A 26,195-nucleotide genomic window follows, 5' to 3' on the forward strand; every position below is an offset into this window, starting at 1 on the left:
TGTAAACGTTGTGGATTATTGTTGTAAAGAGAACGAACGTTGTTCCTGTTCGACGAGGACCGGAGGAAAGAGTAAATTTTTTAAGAGGTTTCCTTATGCCGGATCCGTTACGAATAGGAACAAACGGTGGAAAATATATTTCCTATCGAGGAAAATTTAATTGCGTATCCGTGGAAGAAGATTACGGTTTTGGAGCTACGTTTCCTTTTTGCTAACGGACGGTGTATTATTCAAGGAGTCGGGGTAGCATTTGATGGCACAGAGCCCCGTCTACCTTCTTCAGTTATTTAAAGGGTTCAAAATATATCCTCTGCTCGGAACATTTCTACGGACCTACATAATTCACCGAAGTTATTTTTCCAGGACTACGAACGTCGTATCCACCAACGAAAAGACTTTGACTCGACACTCGAATCCACCCACGTTGTTTATCGAATAAAATGTACTAAGTTTTCTCTCGCTCGATTATTTTGTCCGTTGAAAGAGGCCGAATCGTTTGTCTATTCGGTTTCATATATGGAACAGAACGACACATTTTATTGTCTACGCGTGGAAGCTAAAATTTCCAGGCCCAGCAGTTACATTCTTGTCAAACAATTAAGTTGGCAGCTTTCAACAATTCATTCGATTTAACGTCCCAAGCGACACGAACGTCATTCGTGACTTCTTTGGTTATTTAAAGGGTCAAAGCATCGAAGCTCTTCTACTGTCACGCGCACACGTTCTTCCCTTCCTCTTCGGCTACGATTCTCCAAAGTTATTTTACGAGGTGTACGCGACGGTAAAGTGCTTTATATTGGTTTTCGAACTTCGGTTCTCTGGCGTATTCTATAAAAAATTGAGAATCACGCTCGTATCTTTTCGTACGTTACCCTGTGGCGAATAGAATGTTGATTCGAAGTACGATACCGGAAAACAAATTTTCCCATTTCTATTCTTGTTTTAATCCCGTTCGTTGTTCCACGTCTTGCGAAGTCTTGCAAACTTTTTAACGTGGTGCACGCGTTCGTACCTTCTATACGTATAGAGGAAAAAATAGTAACGTAAAGTACCGAAGTCACGAATACGGAATATCGGCCATCGCGGCGCTCGATGATCCACTTGACGTACATATACGTCATCCAGGATGACACGGTTAAGAAGTACCTATATACCGACCCGTACGACAAGACAGCGGATTTGCACGGATCTTCCGGCCAAGACAGACGAGCGAGTACAAATATTTTCCGACGTTCAACTATATTCAATTTACCGTCACGCGTGTCGTACGAACGGCGACACCTCGCGTCTACTCTGGCCGGGTTATTTAAGGGGTCAAAATATATAACGCAGCCAGAAAAGGACTCTTTCATCGCCACGTGCATGCGCCACTGTGTGTAGACACGCCACTCCAAAGTTATTTCGCGGGGGGCCTCTGGACTACCGTCCTGGCTCCCTATGTACATACAATTTCCCTATGTACGAGGACCACGACCGACCGGGCACACGGCCGTGCGTGTGCGCGCACGTAGATACCGTGCGAGGGGAGAAGCACACCAGCGAGAACAGGAGAAATATGCGACAGTGCCTAGAATGTGTGTACGCGAGTATGCGCGCGCGCGAAGAGAGGCGTACATAGAGGACCAAAGGGTATGAGAGTACCATCGGTAGTATGTAGAAAGAGAGGCAGAAAGGGTGGACCAGAGCAGGGGTGCGAAGGGGTACGACCGTAATATCGGAACCCCAAACGGTAATCGATATCACATATATCTCTGCCGATGTATATTCAACCATCCTGCACGGTTTTCCGAAAGGAACCCCTTAATAAAACTACTTACAAGAGCCCAGAACTCGTCTCGTCTGATTCGCTCTCTTTTTACGTCTTCTTTCGCTCAGCCTCGTTTCTCGTCCGTTTCGTTCCGTATATTACAAGCACGGCCTAAGAGGACCGAATGGTACGGCTCTTCGTCGACGTCTTTTACGACAGGAATACGAAGTCTACCTTTAGATCGGCAGATACGGGCGTTAAGGTTCGCCGGATATATTAAAACGCGTCTCAGACGATTCGGTATATCTTCGTGCGAGTTTTCGGTACGTCGACTATCGACTGGTGAGCATGTGCGCGAAGAACGCGTTGGCGAGTATAGGTGTCGCGAATGTCCCAACGGTGGTGAGTGCCGGAAGTACCGTGACGAGTAACGATAGCGTAGGATTACCAGAGCCAATAACGAGAATCGCGAGAGTAGGGGCAAGCTTCGATTTCCGGTACCAACGGTTCGTAGTTTCCACGAATCCCTACAACGATTCGCTTCTGTTTCGAGGCGCTTTAATCGCGTCGTGTTCCGACAAATATACGTTCTCGAATCTCGTCTACGATCCATCGAACGCGCGTAAGCGTACCTAGAGTACGTATATTTGTATACGTTGCATCCGTGGAAAGAACCTGCGAGTTCTCGCGGGGACTCGGATTTTGCGACGGAGAAGCGAGATCGGGGGCGCGCGTTAACGAGTCGACGATCGCGAGGAGTCGGAGAAGCGGAGCGCGGAAAGAAGGAATGAATATGAAATTAATAGTATTCTGCCAAGCGCAGCCTGGCGCAACTCCATGCATTTATATGCGCTCGCTGGAAAGCCTTTGCTTCTGTCTGTCGTCTTTTCTCTTCGCGTACTTCACCCTCTCCCCACATCTCCGATGTGTTTTCAACGTCTCCTTTTTGTTCTTGTCATCGTTGTTGTTGCCGTATTTTCGAGTCGTACCCGTCCGACAACAATGGACAACGAGCGGTGTCAAGATATTGTCCTTCCATTTCTGATACAGAGCGAAGCTTATAACAGTCGCGTCGTGGAAATTGCTTTTCTCTCCTCCGCGGATATTATTGCATCGTCTATTCGTTTCGATACGCTTTTTAAATTCAACGACGCTTTGACGGATTTATCGACGTTGCTGCACCGGTATGCTACTTACTTTCGCGTATTCCTTTCACGAGAAACAGAGGGAGAGAAAAAGAGATAGAATACCGGGGAAAAAAAGAATTTACACCATCTTTCTCCGGCTACTCCATTTCCTCGACGAGAGTTCGTTAAAACGACCGTGTGATCTTGTTAAAGCGTCGAAGCATCAATCAGCGGGGATAACCGTATTTACACTCTTGACAGCGATTGATCGAAAAACCCTCGACTCGCTGTACCAGACGAAACTAACAAACTGTTACAAACTTGTTACTTTTATTCAAGCAGCCACTCGATCGAAATTAAAACGAAAAATTCAAATTTCTGTCGGTAATGAAACTCGATCAATTTTCGACTCGATCAGCGACAAAAACGAGATAAACGCGTGACCCGATCTCGGGCATCGAGATTACTCGATACCGGGACAACGGTCGTAATTCAAAATGGATCGACTTCCGGCGGAGTCGGTTTAAACCGACCGAAATCTCCATTAAAGCGACTCGACTGCGAGCCACAAGACACTGTATGGTAATTAGCTGGAGAAACTAGCCCGGCGAATTGTAGCGGGCGCCACTATGGGAGAACTATGCCCGCATGCCCCTTGGGTACCAAATACCAGCACCGGGGAGAGGTGGGTTAGGTGGTGCCGACATTACTAAAATGTCAGAGAATGTCACCCATCTCATAATCTATGCCCTGCATCCTCCCCTTCCACCGTCGCCAACCCTCGCCAGCGACCTCTCTTCGACCGCTAACCTCGAGGTTCCAGCGACGGAAGCCCTCCGGTTTAACCCTCCTCCCTCCCTCCGTTCAGCCTCGCTTCTGCAACCCCTCTGGAACTCGCCCTGTCCCCCTCTCCGCGTCCTCCACCTTACCATCCTACTGTCTCCCCTCTTTCTCTTACCAGTCAGTAGGCTGCCGTTGCAGCAGCCGCATTCTCGCGAGAAATTAATTTGGCCCTATTAAAATGATCACTTCTGGATTTAAGTTACGATCTCTCCCGGTCTTTTCCATCTCGGTCTGTTCCCGGTGGCAACCGTTCCAGCCGTTCCATCAGTAGAATGGAGAAGCCGAGTAGTATATCCCTCTTGGCTTTCTCGGTGTCATTCATCGTGCTAGCGGCTCCGTGACGTTTCAGGAGCACGATTGCCGCCGGCTCGAGGGTGGCTTCGAGGTGGCGAGATGCCGTTATACGAGCTGGAAACCGCTCCCGCACACGCTCGACACAAGAGGTTTTAGCCCGGCATGTATAAACGGAAGAGAGCGCATTCGTCGGATGATGCGTCGGATAAAGGTCGCACGGTATAAGCCTCGAAAAGCGTATAACCGCGAAACCGTGGCGAAATAAAGGATAACGTATAGCGACATTGGATCCGGAATCCTTTTGCCTTCGAGGTAATTGTGACTGAACGCTACTGTCTTTTCCGCGAGAAACGAAAGGGAATCTTAAAGACGATACGCTTAATCTTACCCCCGAAACCTTTTCTCTTCTTGCTAACAATAACACTCTCGAGGCTTTTATACAACGATTTGTCGTGTCTAACATCGTTTCGGTATTATTACTGTAAACCGAGTTTCGAACAAAGATTTTCTCGGCTATTTTCATCGAAGCTTCGAATCGATACGCAACCTGTACCATTTCGCGATATTCCGACGACGTAAAATCGTATCGAATTCGCAGAGTTTTCAGGCTAATATCGAAAGTGATTACTAGTCTGTTAATAATCTCGACTCACGGCCGAGGTTGAAAACTGTTCAACACCTCGGCCGTTAATTCCTAAGGTGGCACGGGATTTATAAATTACCCGTGCATCGATGCGTACTCGTCTGCTCCACGAGTCAGCCGGTCCCGAGGGATATGCTTGCACAGCTGGTATATGCACAGTCACAAAATAAGTAATAAAATATGTCGTCCACGCTCTTGGGATGCTGAGCGTGACCACGCGTAATATTACGCGCGGGTCAACCCTCGGTTTTCCCCCGTTGACGCGAAAACAATTTCCTTTAAAGCTTTGGAAAATGGCGGAGAATGCAGCCAGGATAAACCGGTTGCCTCTGCGACTACTGATTAAATTTCCACGCTCGTAATGCGTCCGTTTATCGCTTTTACCTGTTACGTTAACTAAGGACGCTCGTACGTTTCGTTTGCTTTGCACCCGAATCGAACGCGAGCAAAAGATCCGACGATCAGAAAAATGCTGGCACATCGCGATAAAAGCGGACTGGAATTTTCGTTATCCGCGCGTGTGATCGTCGTATCACGCGAAAACAGTAATTGGCTGGGAGCTGGCGTGCAACGCGGAGGCGGGATGCCGCGATATGCTTTCTAATATTTGCTCACTTTGATTGGAGTTTGCCCAGACGCCCCTCAAATTAATTACACGCTTTTTCGCGTGTCCCGCATTCGGACGGATCGCGTTTCAATGACGGAAAAACGATCGGTTTTCGATGATCGGGCGCTCGGTGACGATTCTGGCAATATTATGGTTTTCGCTTCTTTCTCTAGCGGTTTCCGCGGAAAACGCGGCTCGAGCGAATTTCGATGCGGTTTGCGCGGAAAAAGACACGCATCTTAACGGATTCGACGCGTTCGATATCGGTTCGAACGAATCTTTCGTAGCCAATTACACTTGTCGTTCAAACGGGGAGGCCGAGGAAAAAAGAAACATCGATTTTATTCGTTATTCAATAAACACGATGTTCCTTCAAAGGTATCTTTTCAATTATCAATGCCAATCGAGGCAAGATGCTAAAAAGAAGCAAGAATCTCGGTGCTCCCCATCGAGAAACGCTTTTGATCAGCGGGAAAGCATCGTTGTCGATCGGATTCGACTAATTAAATCTGCATCGTGGATCGTTAGTGGCCTATCGAGCGAGTAACCGAAAGCCGAGTATATTCGAGCGATCCAACGTCGGCGCGCTCATTATCATCTAACGAATTGGCGTCAAAGCCGATGGCATCTAGCGCGCGATGGACTGCTTTGTGTGTAGAACGCGTGTACCTATACGGTACAATCGAAGAACGCGGCGTTAACGCGTGGACGCGACACGATCGGGCGAAACGCGTTAAACCAACTCCGCTGCGAAACAACTTGTCGTCGCGTGTTTGTGGTAAGTCGTCGTGGATTGAACTAATTAAAATTTGCCGGTGCGTGAAACCCGCTGGTCCCGGGTTCTCGCATCGACACGTTCTCTTTCCGCGAGATTTCGACGGTAATAATCGCTAATTATGCGGTATCGACGTCTCGCTAATTAACTCGGAGGGGGGGTTAGGGCTTTAATTAACCGCACGTGCCTCGTAACAGACTTGGCCACGGAAACGGAAACCTTCTCCTCTCTCGTTCCTCTTCGAACGAGATGTCGCGTTCGTCGTGAAACCAGGCGAGAACTCGAGCTTTCCAGAAATGTAATTTTGTAATTCGCCGAGCTGACACGCGACCCGTCAAAACTATCGCCTTCCAGAGCGAGCTCGAATTAAGATTGTCCTTAATCAAGCGAAACGAGGCCAGACTAATTCGAGAGACACTTGCTAACGAGTCGCTTCCATTAGCGAGCGTTGTATCCGCGTATGAATATCGCTCGATATTTAATTAATAAACGCGAAGGTCGTTCGTCTCCGGAGACATCGGAGTGACGGGGTATTGAAAGTAGAGTTACGTTTCCGATAAGCTCTGCTGGCGACACGCTACGCGGGTACGGCTATTACAAGATCGTTCCAATTTTCGATAGCTTCGAAGGGAGTCGAAACGAGCATCGAATTCGTGAGAAATTCCATTCCGATCGAATCGATGGAAAATTTGCAAAGATATCGGAGTGGCTGTCACTGTCGCTGGTCGTTACCAGGAATAAGTTTATATCGCGACGCGTTACGTGCTTTGTCGTTCTCGCCGATGTACGAAGAAAGTTCTTAAGGGTTTACGTTTCTCCGCGAACGATAGATGCTTGTCCAATAATATCGAGCCAGCCTCCGCGGGATATGATAGCTGTTACACGCGATGGATACGAGCAAACACGATACGAGGACTCGTTCGATAAGTTCATTCGGTTAGAAATTCCGACATTTTTCTCCTTAAACGCTCGGAGAAAAGCTACAGGGAGAAAACTCGAACGAGCTTTCCGAACGACTGACGTCTACCTTTCGCGTTCGCTATCGTTTGCACGTGCAACAGCGAAATTAGGTTTCCCGAAGCGTTTCGAACGAAGGAATAACTGACCGAACCAACTATTGTCCGTCATCGTCGATGCTTTAAAGGAAGATACTCGCGGGGGCTGACAAATCGCGTTCGAATCAACGTCCTTTCCCGATCAGAAATACCGTCGAATCACTTTCTCGACGAATCTAGCCGAAAAGGAAAAGCCGCTTATCGCGCGTCAAAGATTCTTTTCGTCGCGGTTGGAAGCCGCGTACAACGGACGCGCGCACAAAAGGGAACATCCGAAGGGAAAAATCGCTAGTCAGGAGTAGAAGATTCGCGAATGATAGGCAAAAATCGGCGCGGTGTCTCTTCATTTTTTATTCGGTTCGAATCCGTGCTCGAAAAAGAAGATTCTGTCGCGCGAAATGACAAGGAACGATTCCGAGAGAGACGCGGAGGGTAAAGGGAGATGAGAAGAAAATTAAAGGAACTCGAGATCCCGTCCGAAGAGGCGCGAAAGCGTCAACCGAGTTGCTCGTTCAAAGAATTCACGGTAACGACGAGGAGAAGAAAGTAACCGGGCACAGGAGCAGATTGGAAAAGAAACGGGGAACAAAGTGAAGAGGAACGAAACGAGCGGGCGAGGCAAATACAGAGATATCGAGATTGTAGGGCAGCGAGAGAACGAGAGTATGAAAGGAGGAGGCTCGATTTTCTCGGGCCTGGAAAAATATTTGCACGCTTCTCCGCCTACGGAAGCTCTTTCTCCTCTTCCTTTTTTTTTTCCACCGCTTCTCGGTTGCCAGACTCTCTTCGATATCGGCTATTCCGTCTCCATATTCCAAAGTTTCACAGCCCGCAGCGACTTTCGCGCCGTGCCTCCACCCCCTTTTTTCCCTGTTTTCTCCTCTTTCACCCCTTCCGTTTTATCTCTGATCGCGAACCGCGCGCTCTTCTGCTCTGTTCTATTTTCGTTGGCGTTTTTTGGTCGTCGCGCAACCGGGAAATATGAATTCTCCTTCGTCCTGTCCGCATTGTCTGGGACCTATGTTTGCTACGGGCACACACGCGAATCCTGTTCGCGGACAGCGGGTGCGTGGGGCTGTTTGCTCGCAGGTGGTGACAAAGATCGATCGTGACGGCTGGTGCACGGGATGAAAAAACCGAAGGGTCGGGGAAAGGGAGACGAACGACAGGAGAGGAGAGGATGACCAAACGAACGTTCGTTCGACGTTGTCCGGTTAAACGATGATATACCACGTGCGGCTATCTTCCAAATTTTTACAAAATTAACGCACGGACTGGCCGACACGAATGTCCCGATTTTTTACGACCCACGTCCGCGGTAACGCCTGAATTATCTTCGCGCATACTTTCCACGCTCGGACGAAAACTCTTTCGATATACGCAGGAAATTACAGGGACGGAATTCCGAGAACTTTCCGAACACCCGACGTCCTTCTTCGACTTGTTCCTCTCGAGTCGTCACATTGTGCCCGTGTGACGAGTTTTGCACTCTGTTGTGTTCGTAAAACAGCCACTTTTCCCGCTGCTACTCCCGAAGGGTCCTCGAAGTTTCATTGTTCGATTTCCAAGTACTGTTCTCCCTCTTTTCTCGTCTCACCTTTCTCCATACACCGTCTTCGTTTCTTCTCCGGTCCTCGTACTTTTCTTACCTTACGTTAAAAATCGGTAACGTCTTATTCGTACAAAGCATTTTTCGATTATCGCGATAAAATGTAGTCGACCAATCTGTTAGGAAGGTGCCTTTCGATTTACCGATAAAGTAGCCTTTCGAGCAATATGTCTATTTGATCGAGAACAGTAGAGTAATGTCCCGTGACATTTTCCCGTCATCGATACCGAGCCTCGAAACCGGCTCATAAAATACTCGTTTTATCACCGAGAGACGGTTAGCCGAGCAGAGAAAAAGAGTAGAAAATCGTTTGATCCCGTGAAACTCTTTGAAACGTTGTACACCGCGATCGGTACAAGTTATTCGACGACGATGCGACGGTCCCTTCGCTTTTCCTCCTTGCTTCTTTTTTTCCCGTTGCTTCCGGTGTACTTGCGCTCGCGCGACGAGTTCCGCTATTCCGTTGTGTTCGCGAAACAGCCACTTTTCCAGCCGATACTCCCTCGAAGGACCCTCGAGGTTTCTTTGTTCGATCTCGAAATACCGTTTACTACCGTGTACTCCCTTTTCCCCTGCCCCCCTTCCTATGTTCCTTCTTCCTTCAACCCCCTTATCGCGACGTTGTTCTCCAAAACGAAGACGCGTCTTCTCGGAAAAGCCGTTCGATCGCGTATCGATTACGCTCAATTTGAGAAAGCTGGCTAACGAGAGCACCACTGTTGGCTACGTCGTCGCGTCTCTGAAAAAGAGGATCCCTTCGATCGGGCTACGGGGGATGGGACAAAAAGAAAAACAGTTAATAGTCGGACGGGAAGAAAAAGGGTAAACGCGGAGGACCGAACTAACCGCAAACAACTTTCCGATACGCTGCAGAAAACAACGTTGAGAAGCATAGGAAACAATTTGTTGCCAGGGAATCGACCATGAAATCTCTTCTTTCTTCTATATAAATCGTTTCGCGGAAGAAACAACGCGCGTTATTATTTAGATGCCACTCGAGTTACGCTCTCGTTTAGCGAATATATCTGTACATCGAAACGAAAGAAATTATTGATGGACCGTTCGACGAACAGCGTCGTGAAAATTAAATGGTCTATGTTTTCGGCAAGATTTCCCCGTTTCGGTATACCACTATTCTGGAACGCGAGAATCGGTTTGGCGAAGGAAGTCGTAGCAGCTGAGCGAAACGTTCATTTAACGGGGTTGGCGAGTTAATTCGTGGCAGAATTCACGGGTCGGTAAGAGCGGAGAAATGACCAGCCCTTTTGCTTCAGCGAAAAGCGATTCTCTCTCTCTCTCCTCCAATACCATTTTCACAGGCCCTCTTCGGGATTGAACCGAGAGACAAGGAAACAATTACCAGGACCGTGTTACCCTAATCCGAAAATCCTGTTAGCCGCGATCCTCTCCCACTCGTATTCTTTTACTGCGAAGACAAACTTCGATTCCCTAGTTCCGAGGCGACACGACACCCTTCTCCGGTAACCTTCGCGATAATTTGCTGGGACCGCACAAATCCATCGATATTTTTCTCTACTTCCTTTCCTGTTTTTCTCGACTTATTAGTCTCGTCATCGAGAAGAACTTTTACCGTTTGCTCAGAATATTTCCCCGATCCAACATTCGATTCGATAACCGACAAACGCGACGGAGTTTGCGGCGAATTTTTGCGTATTACGCGATCAACGAACCGTCGAAATAAAACTCTGCTGTATCGCATCAAACGTGCTTACTTTCCCGAGGTTAAACAGCCGCGAAATTCGTCCAAACCGAAAACGTAGCATACAAGATCGAGCAAAAAGAAAAGGGGCAAAAGCAAGTCAAACGGAAAGAGTCGAGAAGTGACCGTACCGTTTCGCCGAGTTCTTTTTCTCTCTTTCTCGGGCTTTTCCCTTTCCGGTAACTCTTGCAGTTAATTAACGCGTTCCAGTGACACACCGACCGACTATTCTCCCATCTTGATCGACTTACGGTAAAATCGAATGGCGAGCAGTCTAATAAAATGAAAAGTCTAACACGATATTTTTTCGCGAAGGTAAAGTCTGCTTCGAAAGAGAAAAAGATTTCTAAGGAAGGAAACTAAACCGTGTCGGTTGGTCCAGCAGGGTCGTCGTTCGTTCAACCGTCAAGAAGTCGACAAAGTGAAGCGTGAAAGGAGGAGAAGGAGAGGGAAAAAAAGAGAGGGATAGGAAAACTAAAAGGAAGAAAGACGAAAGTTCCGGCGAGTAATGGCTTTTAAGTGTGAAACCGTTCTCCATCGCGGTGTCGTTCTCTGGATTTCCTCTGTCATCTGCGTTAAAAGGCACGACACGATCTATCCACTCGCGACGAAACACATTCTCCCTCTCGTTTTTTCCTCCTTTTATTCGCTTCGATGCCAGATGAGCGAGCGTAGATCGCGACGAGATCATTACACGATATCACTGGGACATGGTAAGTTGCTCAGTCGATAGAGAAGTTCGGGTTTGCAGAGATTCGAATGGCGCCGGCGCTAAGTTACCCTACCACCAGAATTTGTATCCGGTCCGTTTGTCTTTTCTTCGCGGTATCGATATGGATTTCGTGACAGTCGGGAAAAATGAAACTGAATCTCGCGAAATGATTATAATTACCCGATGATCGCTCGCGTGCAAAAATAAAAATTAGAAACGATTATATTAAGGATCGAGTAGTCCACGATTAGCTGTCGTCAAAGATTAAAACTTTGAAACGTTTACCGCGTCACGTCGATCATCGATGACCAATATTAGGAATTTTAATTCGATTATTTAATTAAAAATCAAAACGCCCGACAGCTCTGAATTACATACAGATCAAGTAATAATTTAAAATGACAAGAGGGAATTAATATGGAATTAAGAGGTTCGTTATTAATATCTTCAATTATCCATATTATCTTGTGACGTATCAGACGTATAAAAAATGTATATCCGTCGAGAGCGATTCAGTACACCGGCAACTGGCTGGAAAGTTTCCTCGGATTCCTTAATAATAATTGGTGCAATACAAAGATTATTCTACCGCTATTAAAAAATCTCCCCAACGGAACAGGTACTCTTGATTAATATCAGCACGCTCCACGCGCAAATTCGAATCTGGCCGAGTCAACTCTTACAATTAAACGAATTGCTTTAATCCGAGAGCGAAAAGGATAGCCGCGTAACCCCTTAATAAAATTACGTTGTCTACAAGTTGAGTACACGAGAGTAGAGAAAGAATGATAAAAAGAAAGAAAAAGAGCTACTCTTCAATCCGGCTCCGTGTACCAACACCTTCCTCAAAGCCCTTGAAAATCCCGGCGTTTCCTCGTCTAACAGGGAAGCGAAAAAAAGGTGGAAAAAGAAGAGAAAAAAAGAAATAGCCGACGGAATGGAAGGTTGTTCAAGCGGTTCACGACGCGATACACAGCTCGGGGAAAGATCATTACGATATCGCTGGCAGAGGTGTTCTCTCCCGGTTGCTAGCGTAGACGAAGACGCTGTTAGGGGTAGGTATAGCTGTTCGGTTAGCGCCGGCGCTAAGCTTCTCTTCTCGTCGGCTTTGGACCTGAACACCCCCCGTTTGCATTTCACGCTGCCACGCGAGTCGGACAAAGACGCGGCTAACCGACGTGGAAATCGTGGAAAAGAGACGGAGAGAATCGGTGAAACGTAGCGCGCCGAGAAGGGGTGAACGAGGTAGAGGGAGAGTTTAAGAAAACGAAGGCTACCAGGGAAGAAGAAAGATCGAGGGTATGGAAGCAAGACACTGTGACGTGTATGTATATACACGGAAAGAAGCAGAGAGAAAGGGAACAAGGTGGATAGAAAGAGAGGGACGGAGAGAAAGCGAAAGAGAGAGGGTGATACGCGGAGAGGGTGAGAAGGCAGAGGAATAGAGAACAGCCCGAAGCCATCGCTAACGACGCCATTGTCAGCGGCCTGGCCATTGTGCGAAGCGTCCTGTACGAAACGCCGATTCCTGGTTGCGATCGCAGGCCTTCGCGTGTATATGTATTGCGCTCGGCCTGAATAAAACAAATCATTCGGCGATGACGATGCCACGAAATCGATACGAGTTAAAATTCGCAAGAAAGCGAGGCGAAAATGCGCCGAGAGTGATAAGAAACGATCAATCTTTCGCCGGTGATGTTTTAGTTTCATTCTGTTCAGGTGGAACTGAATTCTCTTCGAGGGAAAACGTTAGGGAACGATATGGATAAAATATGTCGAAGAAACGAGTCGAGAGAAACGCGCGAAGCGGAGAGAGCGAAGTCGACGCTTAAACGGCGCGAGGGAAATATAATGGTTCTTCGATCGCTTCCTAATGCCGTAACATTATTTTATTCTTTTGTTTCTTTAAAGCGATTCTTCGTTGAAAGCTGATGGCGCAAAATCGAATCGAAAAAATAACGTAGTTCGTGGTCGCAATTTGAACGGCGGGGATAAGTAAAAAATTGTAATCGTCCCAGAGATTCCCGTCACTCGGATCGATCGAGCATTCGATCGTTAATTCGTTGGAAAGAGACGATAAAGGGAAGCGTAATTTTGACGGGACGCGTAAACCGAAGAGAATGCGAGTCGTACACGGTTGATCCGAAAATTTGAATGATAAAGCGAAAGCCGTAGCTTTATATATTTATTAAAGCCACGCGATCTGTACCAACGGTACTAATTCATCGAGTTTGGTCGATGAACAAGCTCTGTCCACTTCACGCCCGATTATTTAATGCTCGAACAGAAGAAGCGAGTCGCGGCAAAGTGGCCCTTCCTCCCCGTTAAATAAACTTTCGACTTTATTTCCAACTCGAATCGATCGTCCGCCCTCGAGTTCCAAGCTGTAAATTCGTCTCTTCAACGCGGCGAACAATTTCGAGCCGTAGTTCGCGGAATTTCACCAAGAATTCATCCAGTCTTTCGAATACGGACCGAGATCGATCGGACCCGGCCAAAACTTCGCGAACGGTCGATGTATTTATCCGACAGAAAATAAAAAAAAAGGAGATTAATGGGCCACGGGACACATTCTTCCAAAGTATTGCCATTGTACGAGCCGGACAAAGCGAAAAACCTCCCACGCTGCGAACTTTTCTACTTATTCGTAGTTTCAACAAATTTTTTCTATTGTACACAAGCGATCTTTTCTTCGCGGCTAAACTGCCAACGAACAAACGATTCATTTCGAATTAAGCAATCGCTCGACCTTTGATATTCACGGTTTTCAAACTTTTCGACTTCTAATTCGAGTCGTAATAAAAAAAAAGTTAACGCGATTCTAATCGACTTTCACGAATATCGCGGCGAGCCAGCCGCAGAAACGATAACGAAACGCGATTTCGTTTCTCGATATTGCGTCGGTTTCATTGTGAACACCGCTGAATTCCTGGTCGCGAGACGAGCGTGGTACGCAGGTTGAAAAGTACGAGATGACAAGTTCTCGTTTCTGCCTCTCTTTCACAATGCGATTGAATCGATGCGGCCTGGATACAAGCCTGTCTGCGTGGTGTGAATATTTAATGAATGTAACCGTTAATGAGGCACGGTCATATTAGTATTAATTAACGGTAGATAGGACGCTCTTCACGTTTCCATCGTACGAAAAAGAATCTCGATGAAAGGGCCTTTCAGCGTTGAAGAGAGAGACAGAGATTTCTGATCGTTGAATATACACAATGTCTCGTGTCCTTATTAATTTACACGCATACAGACAGGGACGAAAATTCTTTATTGTTATTACCAAACAATCTTTGCCATTGAAAAGCGAAACCGCGTTGTGTAACGTTTCGCGAAAGGAGAAAATCGATTTTTCATTAGCCTCATCTAGAGGAGTTAATTACCGCGATGCTCGAAATGTTAACAAGCTAACGTTTTTCCGGTGTTTCCTGTATTTGGAGCAGAAAGTTCGCGGAAACGTCAGGGTTGTAACGGATACGAAAAAGGCCCGATGCGTTCGCAAAAAAAAAAATACACGCCACTGTCGAGTACGTTCCGTTCAACGAGCAAATAATATTCGCCATAAAAGATTACCCTCTTTGACATTTAAGGCATCGTGTCCCAAACTCCCGGATGGAGGGATTTAATGGGATTGAGAATGAAGATATCTTTGTATGGCGTAAAAGGCTTTGAATGTGTTGATAGGTTAACAGGATTAAGGCGGGTTCAGCGTGACCCTACAAAGCGGATACTTCAGTTAAGCCACGCAGTCGTGGAGACGCGGCCTGAAATTTGCGAGTGCTGTCTCGACGAAGAAAAATTAACGAAAAAACATCGAGATAACGCGTGAATTACGTACGAGATCTCGCTAACTGATCGAATCGTACGTTCGCCAACGAATATCGAGAATGTTTGCACGACGAGTAAATTGTCAAAATGAAACGTACGCGTCTTCTCGGGAATTTAAGCGTTGCACAGAAACGTAATTTCTCTCGATACGACAGAGAACAAGATTTTCATTCAACTTTGTCCATTTACGAATTCAATTTAAAGTCCAGCAACATCCTTTGAAGTAGCAGAAACAGCACCGACGTTCATAAAGTCACACGAGGATAAAACGAGTGACAGGATCTGACAAATATATTCTCGTCTGTTTGCAGAAATGATACGATGAAACAATGTTTAACCGTTCGCTTCAATCAACGCAAAATGATCGTTTTGAAATTCGTTCCGCCTCGATATTCGGTTCGTGGTGGATACATTATCACGTTCCCTGGACCATTCCGATCGAACGAATAAGGTTAATTCTACCTTCCGAAATGGTCATCGATGCCAATATCGAACTGCGATTAACTGGAAATAAAATCGTATCGAATTCGATCCTTGGTTTTCCTCCGTTTCGAATGATCGTATTAACGAATAGATGCTCACTTTTTCAACTCTAAACCGTAGGATAGGAAAAGAACAGAACGCATTAAGAGATTAATGTTGTGGCGGATCAAATGACGGGACGAACCAAAAGTCTCTCGTTAACGGATGTCGCTTTCGTACGCCAGACAATTTCATTCAGTGAAAATATTCATTTACCCGACTTCCTGTCGCAGCTGGCAAATATTATATCGCTCGTGGAACTAGCACGGGTTAATCCTACTCTTCCGACCGACAAATACGTACACTGCTGCTTATTTGATGACCGGTTGTTATCCCACAACACACGAGAAATCTTTTTCTGTTCCACTATCGCTCGCTAGTCCCCGTTTCAAAATTAACCTGCTCTAATCGATTGCGAGACTTTAATGGCGCGAGCGAACTTTGATTAGATATTCTTCCAACTTTCATTCCAATAGTAGAAACGAATGTTGAATATTTGATGCGACGAACGAGCGCACGAAACGTTACGATAAGTATCTAAGAATTAGCGATGTTCGTTGTGTTGAACGCGTCCTGAATCAGAATTGAGAGTTAAGAAACGACTGCAACAAATTACGCGACGTTTAATTTCTTCGACAAAAATTAATGGTAAAACGATGCAATAAACTGGAAGCAAATTGCGCAGCAGTTCGATGGCTCTCGACAACAACGTTAATTTCAATACGAGTTTTCCAATTTTGCTCGCGAATCAAATATATTGGAAGCTATTATTGGCTTTAATGTCACTAAACCTGACGGCAAATATCGAAGCGCGTGCGCTCATCACCGTTATATATATTAGTACTATTAATAAATTAGTCCCACGCAAATTATTTCTCGCTAGTTAATCAGAGACAGGTTGACGTACGATTAAATGATTCGATTAAAATTAGTTCGATCGAATGAAAATTAGCGCGTGACGTTATAATTCTTGTTCTCGCCGGTTCGATTGATAATTCGTAAATTGTCAAAATCAAGCTCCGAGTGGACAACAAATTCAGATTTCATTTATCGAACGAAACACGGTATCTCGACACAGTTTCGAGATCGTTATCGCGTTTTCCGTTTCAATTCGAAGCGAGGTTCTAACGACGTTAACTTCGCGATCAAACACCGCGACACGTTCCTACTGCTCGTCAAAAGTTACTCTGATTCGTTCTCGAACGAGGAACGCGACACGAGATAAAAAGTTCCACCAGAATCGAAGGGTAATTCGTTGTCCGGTAACATCGACATTTTGATTCGGACTATAACTCGCAAAAAATTGAGGATTTTATCTAGGCGAAAATACTGATAAGTAATTCGTTTCTTACTTATATTCCGATGGTCTTGACAGGACACTAATTTGGCAATTCGAACGATAAAAATATTGGTACGTAAACGTCTCCGTCGTAAATGTTTGATTTACGATGCTGCAAGTATACGTTGTACGCAAGAAGTGAGTCGAAACGCGTCGACAAACCGGCAACTGGATCGATCGATCGATAGCTCTGCTTCAACTTCGACTTGAAGGAACTTTGAACCCAAGCTGTTCCCCTTAATCGCGTTCAACCTCGACCCCAAAGTACGGTTTCCGTTCGCGGAGAGCACGTTCCAAGGTTATGCAATATAAGCTCGATGTGGTACTTACCGTAGCAGATCTGCACGTTCTGTAGTTTGTTCCATAAGCGAGGGAAAACAGCCCGAATCCTAGAGCGAGTGTTCCAGTCCAGACGGGGTGAAGAGTTCGAAGCTTCTCGTGGGGCGAAGCACGGTGTCGTGTGCGAGGAGACGAGTCCCGTGCTCCATGGGGATTCTCGTGAACAATCGTCGCAACGACGTAACCGATACGCTTCTCTTGGACGAACTGAGCTCTCCCCCCCTCGCGCCGGCCTTATATAGCACCCCCACCCCTCTAACCTTCCCCTGAGTATCCCCACTACCGAAGCAACCCCTGCACGGAACACGGTAGCTACGTGGGGATGAATCCTAGTGGTCCACCAAGGACTACGTGTCACCCTATATATCTCTCTCTTTCATCCCTCCGTTCCCAAATTCGCTCCCTCTCTTTCCGCCCGTTTAACCCTCTCGCTCTCTGTTTCTACTTTTTCCATCCCGAGCCTTTCGATCTCCGTTTCTCTCTAGCCAGGCAGCCAGCGAATCCTCTCGCCTTTTCGCGTTCTTTCTCTCTCCCTGTCTCTCTTTCTCTCTATCGTTGCTCCCTTTACCCCGTCTCGTCGTGTCCCAAATGACAATGTGTAAACTTCGTGCTCAAAACCCCGTGGCTCACCAGCCTAAGCTTTTCTCTGGCCGTCTGGCTGTGCTCGTCTCTCTCGCGAGGACAGACCTTACGCGTCATGCCAGGAATGTCCCTCAGGGTCAGACCCGGCTACGGAGCGAGTCGAACAGAGAGGACAAGGTTCCAAGATAAAGAAAGGGAGCGAGAGAGGCTGTGCGTGTGCGCGCGCGATGCACAAGAGGCCGCTGCACGCTCGGATTATTCGCGATAAATATTTACGCGGTCGCGGACACGGACGCGGACTCGCGTTTCATTGAAAAGCGCAACGACGCCGAAGAGAGGGAAAGAGAGGGCCGGCCGTTCGCGCGAATCGAACGAGCCACTCGTCGTTCTACCGCGATATTTAATCTTCCTGCGCGAATACGACGACGAGGTCTGCTCCGGCAGTGCGCGCGATGGAACATCTGAAATTGAAAACGGCAGTTACGGGATAGCTAGGAGAAATCGAAACGCGTTCGAAAACTCGCACGGAAGATATTAAACGAATACCGCTTAAAAGCAAGGATCACGAATCGTCGTTCCAGGATAACGAGCTACGCGTAAGGGGATCTCGATTAAACGCGAGGAAGAATAACGATATCGTTGTTTCGCTTAAGATTACGTGCAGTCGCGTTTTGTGCGAACAGAAAGATACGCGTGTACACGGTTCGAATCAAAAAGCAGAGGGATACAAAGCGTCTCGTAATAAAGGAACCAGGAACAATGGCAGAAAAATAACCCGACTTGCATTCGCGTCCCGTTACTGTCTCTCCTCTTTCATCGTTGCATCCCTTACGCGCGCCATCCACGCGACCGCGTAAAATTTCGATCTTTCGAATTCCTGTTCGATTCGACCGCGTCGACCATCGATTTCGTTATTCGCCGGAAAGAAGATATCGAAAACGACAAGATGGTCGGCGCCGCTAAATTATCTTGCGAATAGGTATCGAGGAGGAATTTCGACATGCATTCGTGAACGAAATAACAGCGAATGTTCTCACGAAACGAACGAGCGACTCGTTTTCATAGTTGGCGGTGTTTTTGCCCGTTCGGAATCCTCTCCGCGTAGCATATGCGCGATTCATGTGCGGCAGGCCACGCATCATACGCTTGACGCGCATAAATATCATTATCTCCAACAGACCTCGTAACTCGATTTCGAGGCGAATCGAATTCCCTCTCGTCCACCCTCCTTTCCACCGGCGCGCAACCATTCATTCTGCTGCGGATTTTTGCCGCTCAGAAACCGCTTCCCTAGCCCGAAATCCAGAGTTTCGCGTCCTCGCGACGCGAAAAAACGCTACTCGAGGATCGCGATCGCTGAAAAACCGGCAAATCGTAACCCTTCCTCGGCGAATTCTCCTGTCAGGCTGATCGCGATAATCCAATCGACGATCCAGAAATCGTGTCGACGATATCGTGTCAGGGCCGAACCACCTGGAGTGACCCACCTGACCCTCGGTACACACGGTGACGGAACAAGGACAGGCTTGGAGGAGAAACGCGGACAGCCAGATGGTCCAGGAGCGAGCGAGAGGCAAAACGCAGAAGGACGGAAGGCTCGGGTAGAGAGAGGGGAGAAGAAGAGAGAGACGGCTCGAGGATGGTAGAGAGCGAACGCGCAGGAGAGGGTCAAAATCCCCTGGCCGTCTCTCGCGCACCCTACGAATTCCTTGCTGCAGCGACGATAGGGGTGCTCCGTCACCCCTTTCGCGGCTTTCCAACCTCCCCACCGAACAACCGCCGACCGATCCGGTGGGGGTTGTAGGGATGCTGTCGTCATGGAGACGTATGCATCGGTGGGGGTGAAGCATAGAGTACCCGACGGTGGCATTGATCGCTGCGCCCATGGACCATCACAGTGTTGCCACGGATGTAGAAGGGGTGAATACAAACCCCACCACTCCCCTTACTCGCGCGTGCGGTTCTAGCCCGCACACGCACGCATCGTGGACTTCGTATTCGTACGAAAGCACGCGTCCAAGTATGGACTTACGTGATTATGCGCGCCTCGCGTGAATGATTCGCGACACGAGAGATACGTAACGTTCTATCAGCCAGCGGGGTAAGCGGCTGGACGCTGCCTTTTCCTTCCTTGATCTTTCCCTGCTTAAAGATTTCGACTACTGATCTCCAGTCTGACTTTCGCGTCTCGACGCATCCTCCGGTTATTATTTGACGGTCGTCTAGCCAGACTTTGACCGCTTTTAATCGACGTCGACGTTCCACCTCGAGAGCGGAACGCGCGCGCCGGTTGTTCATCGCGAGAAAATTTCATTAAATCGCAGCTTTTCGACTTCCGGTATAATCTCCTGATTAAAGCAGCGAGAACGTTTCGCGCGTTTAAACGAACGTCTCTCGCGTTTTAAACCGACTCAAAAGCGGAATCGGGCGACGTTGCATTTTGCCCGACCACACTTGGAAAACTGAACGACGCGATACTGTCGGGTTGATAAAAAAAAGGAATATAGCCGCAGAAACGGTAGAAATTCCGGAGTCGTAGTCGTTTAAGCGAACAGCGGAAGCTTTATCGCGATCACGGATGACATTATACCCGGATAAGGGTGGTTTTTAACGCTGTCATAACCCCATTACGCGTGGCGCCACCCTCGTCTCATCCCATAGGCATGGACAGCACACCGTCGTTGGGGTGTTTCCAAAAGGATAAAGATACCAGATGAAACGTCCCGCGTGGTTCAACGTTCCTAAGTTTATGCTTCCATCGTTTCTCGTACGTGATGTATCTTCGCGGCAAAATTGATCGATGCGGTATTTCGAAAACGCTGATGCACCGAACGAAAGTGAAAAATTCTACGAGATTCTATCTCGTTAATGTACCGAATAGATGGAAGATAACGGTACGCTCTTTGCGCGGACAAAAGAAAAAGAAAACAAGAAGATCGATCGTTCTACGCTATCAAATATTTTATAATTAATTTTTAAAGGCATCGCGGTCGTTCGCGTATCGACAGGAGTATTTCTCGTTGATTTAATCTAGCCTACCTATACGCTAGATAACGGTATCGGAATTTCGATGTTCCGCTCCAATCATGCAATTCCGCAGATTCACAGAATTATTCGAGCAAATGATTTTTGGTTTTCGTTTAATCCTTCCTTCCGCGTATCGTTCTCGACGTAATCGAAGAACCGTAATAACCGTTCGACCGTGAAACATTTAGCGAAAGAACCGTCCGCGTCTCGAACTGTCTCGCTCCTCCGTGGACATACGAGAATTCCTCTTTTACGTTTCCACCTGCTATATCGCTGACGAGCAATAACTGTAACTATTGCTCGTCCGATCGGTACGTAACACGCAAAGTTCGCTTTGAAACACAACCTTCGGACACGCACCAACTAACGAAGTATGTATATCGATAATAAACGTTACGCATCGTTAAATCGATCGTTGGACGATTATTGGACCTCCGACCGGAGTTCTCGATTAGAAACGGGCTACGTGCACGTCGATGACTTCATTCGACGCTCGTAACGTACCCGTACATATATATATATCGGGCCATCGCGGCATCGGATTTTGCTTTTGCTAATTAAAAAATTCCACGCCAAGTCAGATTACCTCTCGTCGCCGCAGAGAACGCCCCTGCGAACAAATCCAATACCATCGCGCCAATCTACCCACCCTCTACAACTACTCTCCAGTCCCCGTAACGCCTATTTAATTCTCGTTTGTATATCGCGCAAGCTGCAGGAACTCACTATTCCGTAGATGCGTGGAAATTGCTTGAAAATACTTGTTGCTTCGGAAAAAAGAACAGAGTTCGGAACGTTCGATCCGCCAACTATTTAGAGTCCAAACAATGCAAAATGTAACTTTTGGATGCATCGTCGTCCGCGTAAAATTCTTAACGACTCGGTTTCTAAACATTTCGATGACCGATTCCGCGTGGCGAACGATCGCGCGACGAAATGCTCGATTCGGCGAGCACAGATACGAGAGTCGATCGCGAATATTTTTATTCCATCAGGCTCCGGCAAACGTAACGAAAGATGGATATAACCGAAACCCATCGACTAAGCAAACGAAGCCATGGCGATTTCTTTTTCCCGCGAGCGTCGCGCAAAGCAAAAAGGCGCGCGTTCCGAATTTCGAGCGTAATAAAGCGGTCGCTTAGGAGACGCAGGCATGCACGGAACGCTTTTCGGGACGTAGCTAAGGCAGTCTGTTCGGTTTAGGGTGCTATCGCAGGCGTGCGCGAGCGACGCGTAACGCATTCTTCCCGCGATTCAACCGAAACGCACGCTCGCGAGCGTCACGAGAAGCTGGACACCACTGGAAGGAAGTTTATTTGACGAGTCACGCGCTACCCGCTGCAGCTTCATTATATTCAGCCCGTGAGAACGCAATTTTTAATTTAGCCGCTGCAATTATCCGAGCCGAGTCTCCTGCAGCTTTTATCTTTATTTTTTAGCGATAATAGCCTGGCAACAACGTTCGCGGCACGTCAAGGAAATTAACCGCAGAATGTTGGCTAATATTTACGCGGTTTCCCGAGAACGAACATTTTTTAATTAAATCTGTATCGATAATAAACTCGACCTTCGTGGTCGGTTACGTTCGCCGTGCCGCGTAACGATATTCGCGAACGTGGACCGAAGATGCGAAAGTATTAAAACAAAAAAAAAACAAAGGTACTCGAGGCTCAGTTGGATGATGTACAACTGCATCGGTTTTCCTACTTACTCTTTCACCCCGTGAAAGGATGAAAGGGAGTAATTTCCAATCGAGACCGGCTACACGAACCGATGTTTCTGTTTTCTCTGTTCTTCCCTCTGGCTTTTTTTTGCTGGATGTTCTCTTCTCCTCTCCATCTCTCTACTTCGCTCTCTCCCTCGCTCGCTGCGGAGAGGCTGCGAACGAATGAAAAGCGGTAAACGCGTTGAATCGCATGAAAATTGATCGGCTAATATCGGATAACGAAGGCGAGCAACGCGTGATAGACGAGCAGATAGTTTTCTGATTGCCTTCGGCTTCTCCTAAGGAAATTTTGCCTTTCACGCAAAAGTTTAGTTTGGTTTCGAATATGTTTCAATTTCTGCGGAAAATCAATTACGTGCTAGTAATCGACGAGCGACAACTACATAACACGTATCACTGTCCAAACGTTACAGTGGCCAGTTAACGCATCGTATGCGGGTGCCTTTGCTATTGTCACACGGGTACCGCGCGGTATTACCTTTACGTAATTCGTGCAATAGGTATTATCGATTCGAAGAAGTATCGTAACGCTTTCGCGTGGTACATTCGGAATCGAACGTATCATATTCGAATGTTTCGTAAAGTGGGACACGCAAAAAGTTTCGAGCAACCGAGATCACTCGTCGTGTTCGATGTTTGACCGACTCGAGATCGCAACCACAGTGAGTGGCATACAATGCGATAAGGCCGAATTTTTGCCAGGCGCCAGAACTTGCCCGGTTCTATTCAATTACCAGCTCGACGCAATGAAACTTGTTCGAACGTACGAGCGTGTATTATACAACAGATTGCGAGCTATCTCACGGGGAGCAGAACCATAAGCGAATTAGATGTTCTCGCGAGAAGCGCAAAGATAGTCGCGATGTCACATCGTCACTCGTGCCAACAGGAGTATAACGCGTTTCCTGTACGCGTGTGCTCTATCGAGTAACTAAGTTTCGCTACCCCTGCCTAGGTTTGTCTGGCAGCGACAACGGTGACAATACCGCAACAGGATCGTCTGCCATTGTGCGCGATTAAATCTCGAAGACCAAAGCGATATGTACGTTTTCATGGCTCGTAACGCATGGGAAAGGGAGCTCGAGACGATCGTCGGTAATTTCCTGCGAATTAAAGCAAACTCGTGTAGGTTAAAGAGTAACTGAACGGATACCCGGTGTTCGCGGCTTATCGATAGTTTACGGCCAACCAGAGTTTGGGTATCCTGACTGAAATAGTTCTGCTAACTAGTTTAATATACATAACGAAGCATTAACGTACCGACTCGTCAACTATGCTCACCGTCATCCGTGTCATTTATTAACTATGCTATTCATTGAGTTACGAGTTACCTGTTCCCTGTTAATGGAATATCGCGTAACGCTTACCGTCGCTTACCGCAATTACCGCGTCGGTGGCTGAATAAAATCGTAAGATTAAGTATCGCCGAACTTTCCCGAGACCAAAGCCGCGACAAGCGTTACTTAACGTAACAGAACTTTCCGCGTCTCGAGGCTAATCGTATCGTTTCTACATCGATTTCGAAGAGTTTCTCGTTCTGTTGGGATTTCGAAAATTACCCTAGATGTTCGACTCCCGTTCGCGCGAAGCAGAACGCCGAGGCTGGACCGGTACACACGGACATTTTGATTATCGACACAAGGGTTGACGTTCATTTGACTATATACACACCGTCTGATTGGAGTCCAGGTGTATACGGTTAGATATCGAAAGCCACGCAACCGGTGGGGTAGTCGAAGAACTCTGCACGACGGTGTTTCACGGTTCGAAACGTCGTTACTTATGGGTAGGAGAAAGTTATCTCGATGCACGAGTCCGCCACGCGCGCTATTTAATACCGCAGCAACTCGCAGCGACTCGCAGAGACCGCGGCGACGTTTGCCGGTGTTAGTGAGGAACTAGCCTAGCCCGGCAATGGTGCATAGAACGATGACGATAGGTTGCGCGCTGGTGGTGGTAGTGCACTGTCAGTGGGTGCAGGCCCATTGTTCGTCAGACACAAAACAGTCGGCATACAAAGTGGCTGCTGCGTTCGCTGCGGCGAAGGCGAAACCGAGGAGAGCCGCTGGGTGATGAAGGGGTGGGCGAAGGGTTGAGGGTGTACCACGGTGGGTGGAGATGGGTAGACTACGAGGAAGAGCGAGAGAGAGAATCACAGCGGTATCAGAGAGTGGGTATTGTCTACAGAGCTAATCAAAACCAGCCCTTTCAACGGACCACTCTCTCCCCCTGCCCCTGACTCCAAACTTCGCACACACGCGCACGCATGCACGTACGTATGAGAACGCCTGGCGAACGTGTTCGGGACCGGTTCTAGGTAAATAAGAGTCGTCTCGAAGCTAAGTATCCACGTGGGCGTGGAGGCGCATACACGGCCAGAACGCGCAATAGGCTCGCGGAACGAGAAAGGGATGCTTTCGCCGGAATATTTTCACCGCCGGAGCTTACCTTCTTCGTGCGCGCGTAATTTCATGGTCGACAGGTTACCGAGGATGAAAGAGCGAAAGGACGAAGGTCTCAGTCAACGACGATGAATAAAAAGAAGAGGACAGTCAAATTTTCTCGATACACCGTATCGAGTTCGAACTTAAAGTTTAATAAAACCGACAACCTAGAGATTTCGTCTCGTAGCGAGATGCGATAACTTATCGCGCGGATCGTTGAATTAACTGCGTATTCATGAATGTCTGATTAAAAACGGTAGACGACGTTCGTAACGAAGATTCATATTTGATTACGGCTCGAAGCTATTATGCGCCTCGCGCGAGCTACTCTGGAAAAGTTACTCTCTCTAGCTCACGGTTACGAGAAGAACGATACGAGAGACGAGAAACAGAGATAACGCGTTTCTAATTTCCGAAACGAACCGTACGGTACGGCGGAACGCTTAGTCGAAACGTCGCGTCGACCGCGTACGTCTCTTCTTCCTTCCTTCCTTCCTTCCTTATTTTCAATTTCAGTTTCGCGCCTGTTCGAGGAAAGCCTTCACTCTGGACGGTTCGTCGCGTGCCATCCGAACGATGTTCCCCAAGGAAGTCAAGTTAACCGAAGAGAAAGAACAAGCGAAAAAAGGAAGAGCAGGGTGTAGATTTTATAAAGTTAGGAGACGCGCCATTCGTATTTGCCAGGGGTGGCAATGGCAGCGGCGGCTCTCGGTACGCGGCGGGGGTTGTTGTATCTCTAACTCGAGCGTCTATAACATCCATATCTATATCCCGTGTACCGGGTGTCCAATAAATCTATTACCCGCTCCCGTGGGGGCTGGAACCGGCGGCTGCCGTACAAACAAATACACGCAACCGCGATATACACGCACGCGACCAGCAGCGTATAGAGACCGCATGAGGGATTGCTCCGATGCGCGTCTATCTCCGTTATGACTTTCAGGGTGATCGCGCCTTTTTACGCGCCAGACTTTTCCTTTATTCCTTCATTCTTCTTTCGACTTTACGCCGACTCCGAGCTGGTTCGTGTTCTCCGGAGCGGTATCTATATTCGTTTCCGCGGGACCTTCGGGAACCGACTAGCCTTCTTCTTGGGGAACGACCTTTTCACCTTTACCGCGCAACAACTTCTCGGGAAGCAACCTTCCCACCTTCGTCGAGAGAAAGGACGGAGGACTATCGGTGGTACAGTTACCGACGAATCGAGAAACTGGAGGCCTTCGCGTTCGTCGTTGTGTCGGTGGGACGGAGGAAAG

General features: G+C 47.6%; 1 protein-coding gene across 7 annotated transcripts in view; it reads right to left on the bottom strand.

Annotated features, from left to right (window-relative positions):
* The window catches only part of LOC105662725 (uncharacterized), a 107,813-nt gene that overhangs the window by 42,948 nt on the left and 38,670 nt on the right, over positions 1–26,195 (bottom strand). For 6 of the 7 annotated variants that reach the window (XR_013038342.1, XR_013038343.1, XR_013038339.1 and 3 more), the window contains exon 1: positions 17,152–17,382. The exons of the other annotated variant lie outside the window; for it this stretch is intronic. Coding sequence is in view for 1 of the 6 variants with exons in the window: in XM_076532389.1 (XP_076388504.1) it covers positions 17,152–17,186 (35 nt within the window). In the remaining 5 variants the exon portion in view is untranslated. Of the gene's footprint in view, positions 1–17,151; positions 17,383–26,195 lie in introns of those variants that run through there. 7 annotated transcript variants of the gene reach the window in all.

The sequence above is a fragment of the Megachile rotundata genome, chromosome 6, assembly GCF_050947335.1.
Source record: "Megachile rotundata isolate GNS110a chromosome 6, iyMegRotu1, whole genome shotgun sequence".
Classification (NCBI taxonomy): Eukaryota; Metazoa; Arthropoda; class Insecta; order Hymenoptera; family Megachilidae; genus Megachile; species Megachile rotundata.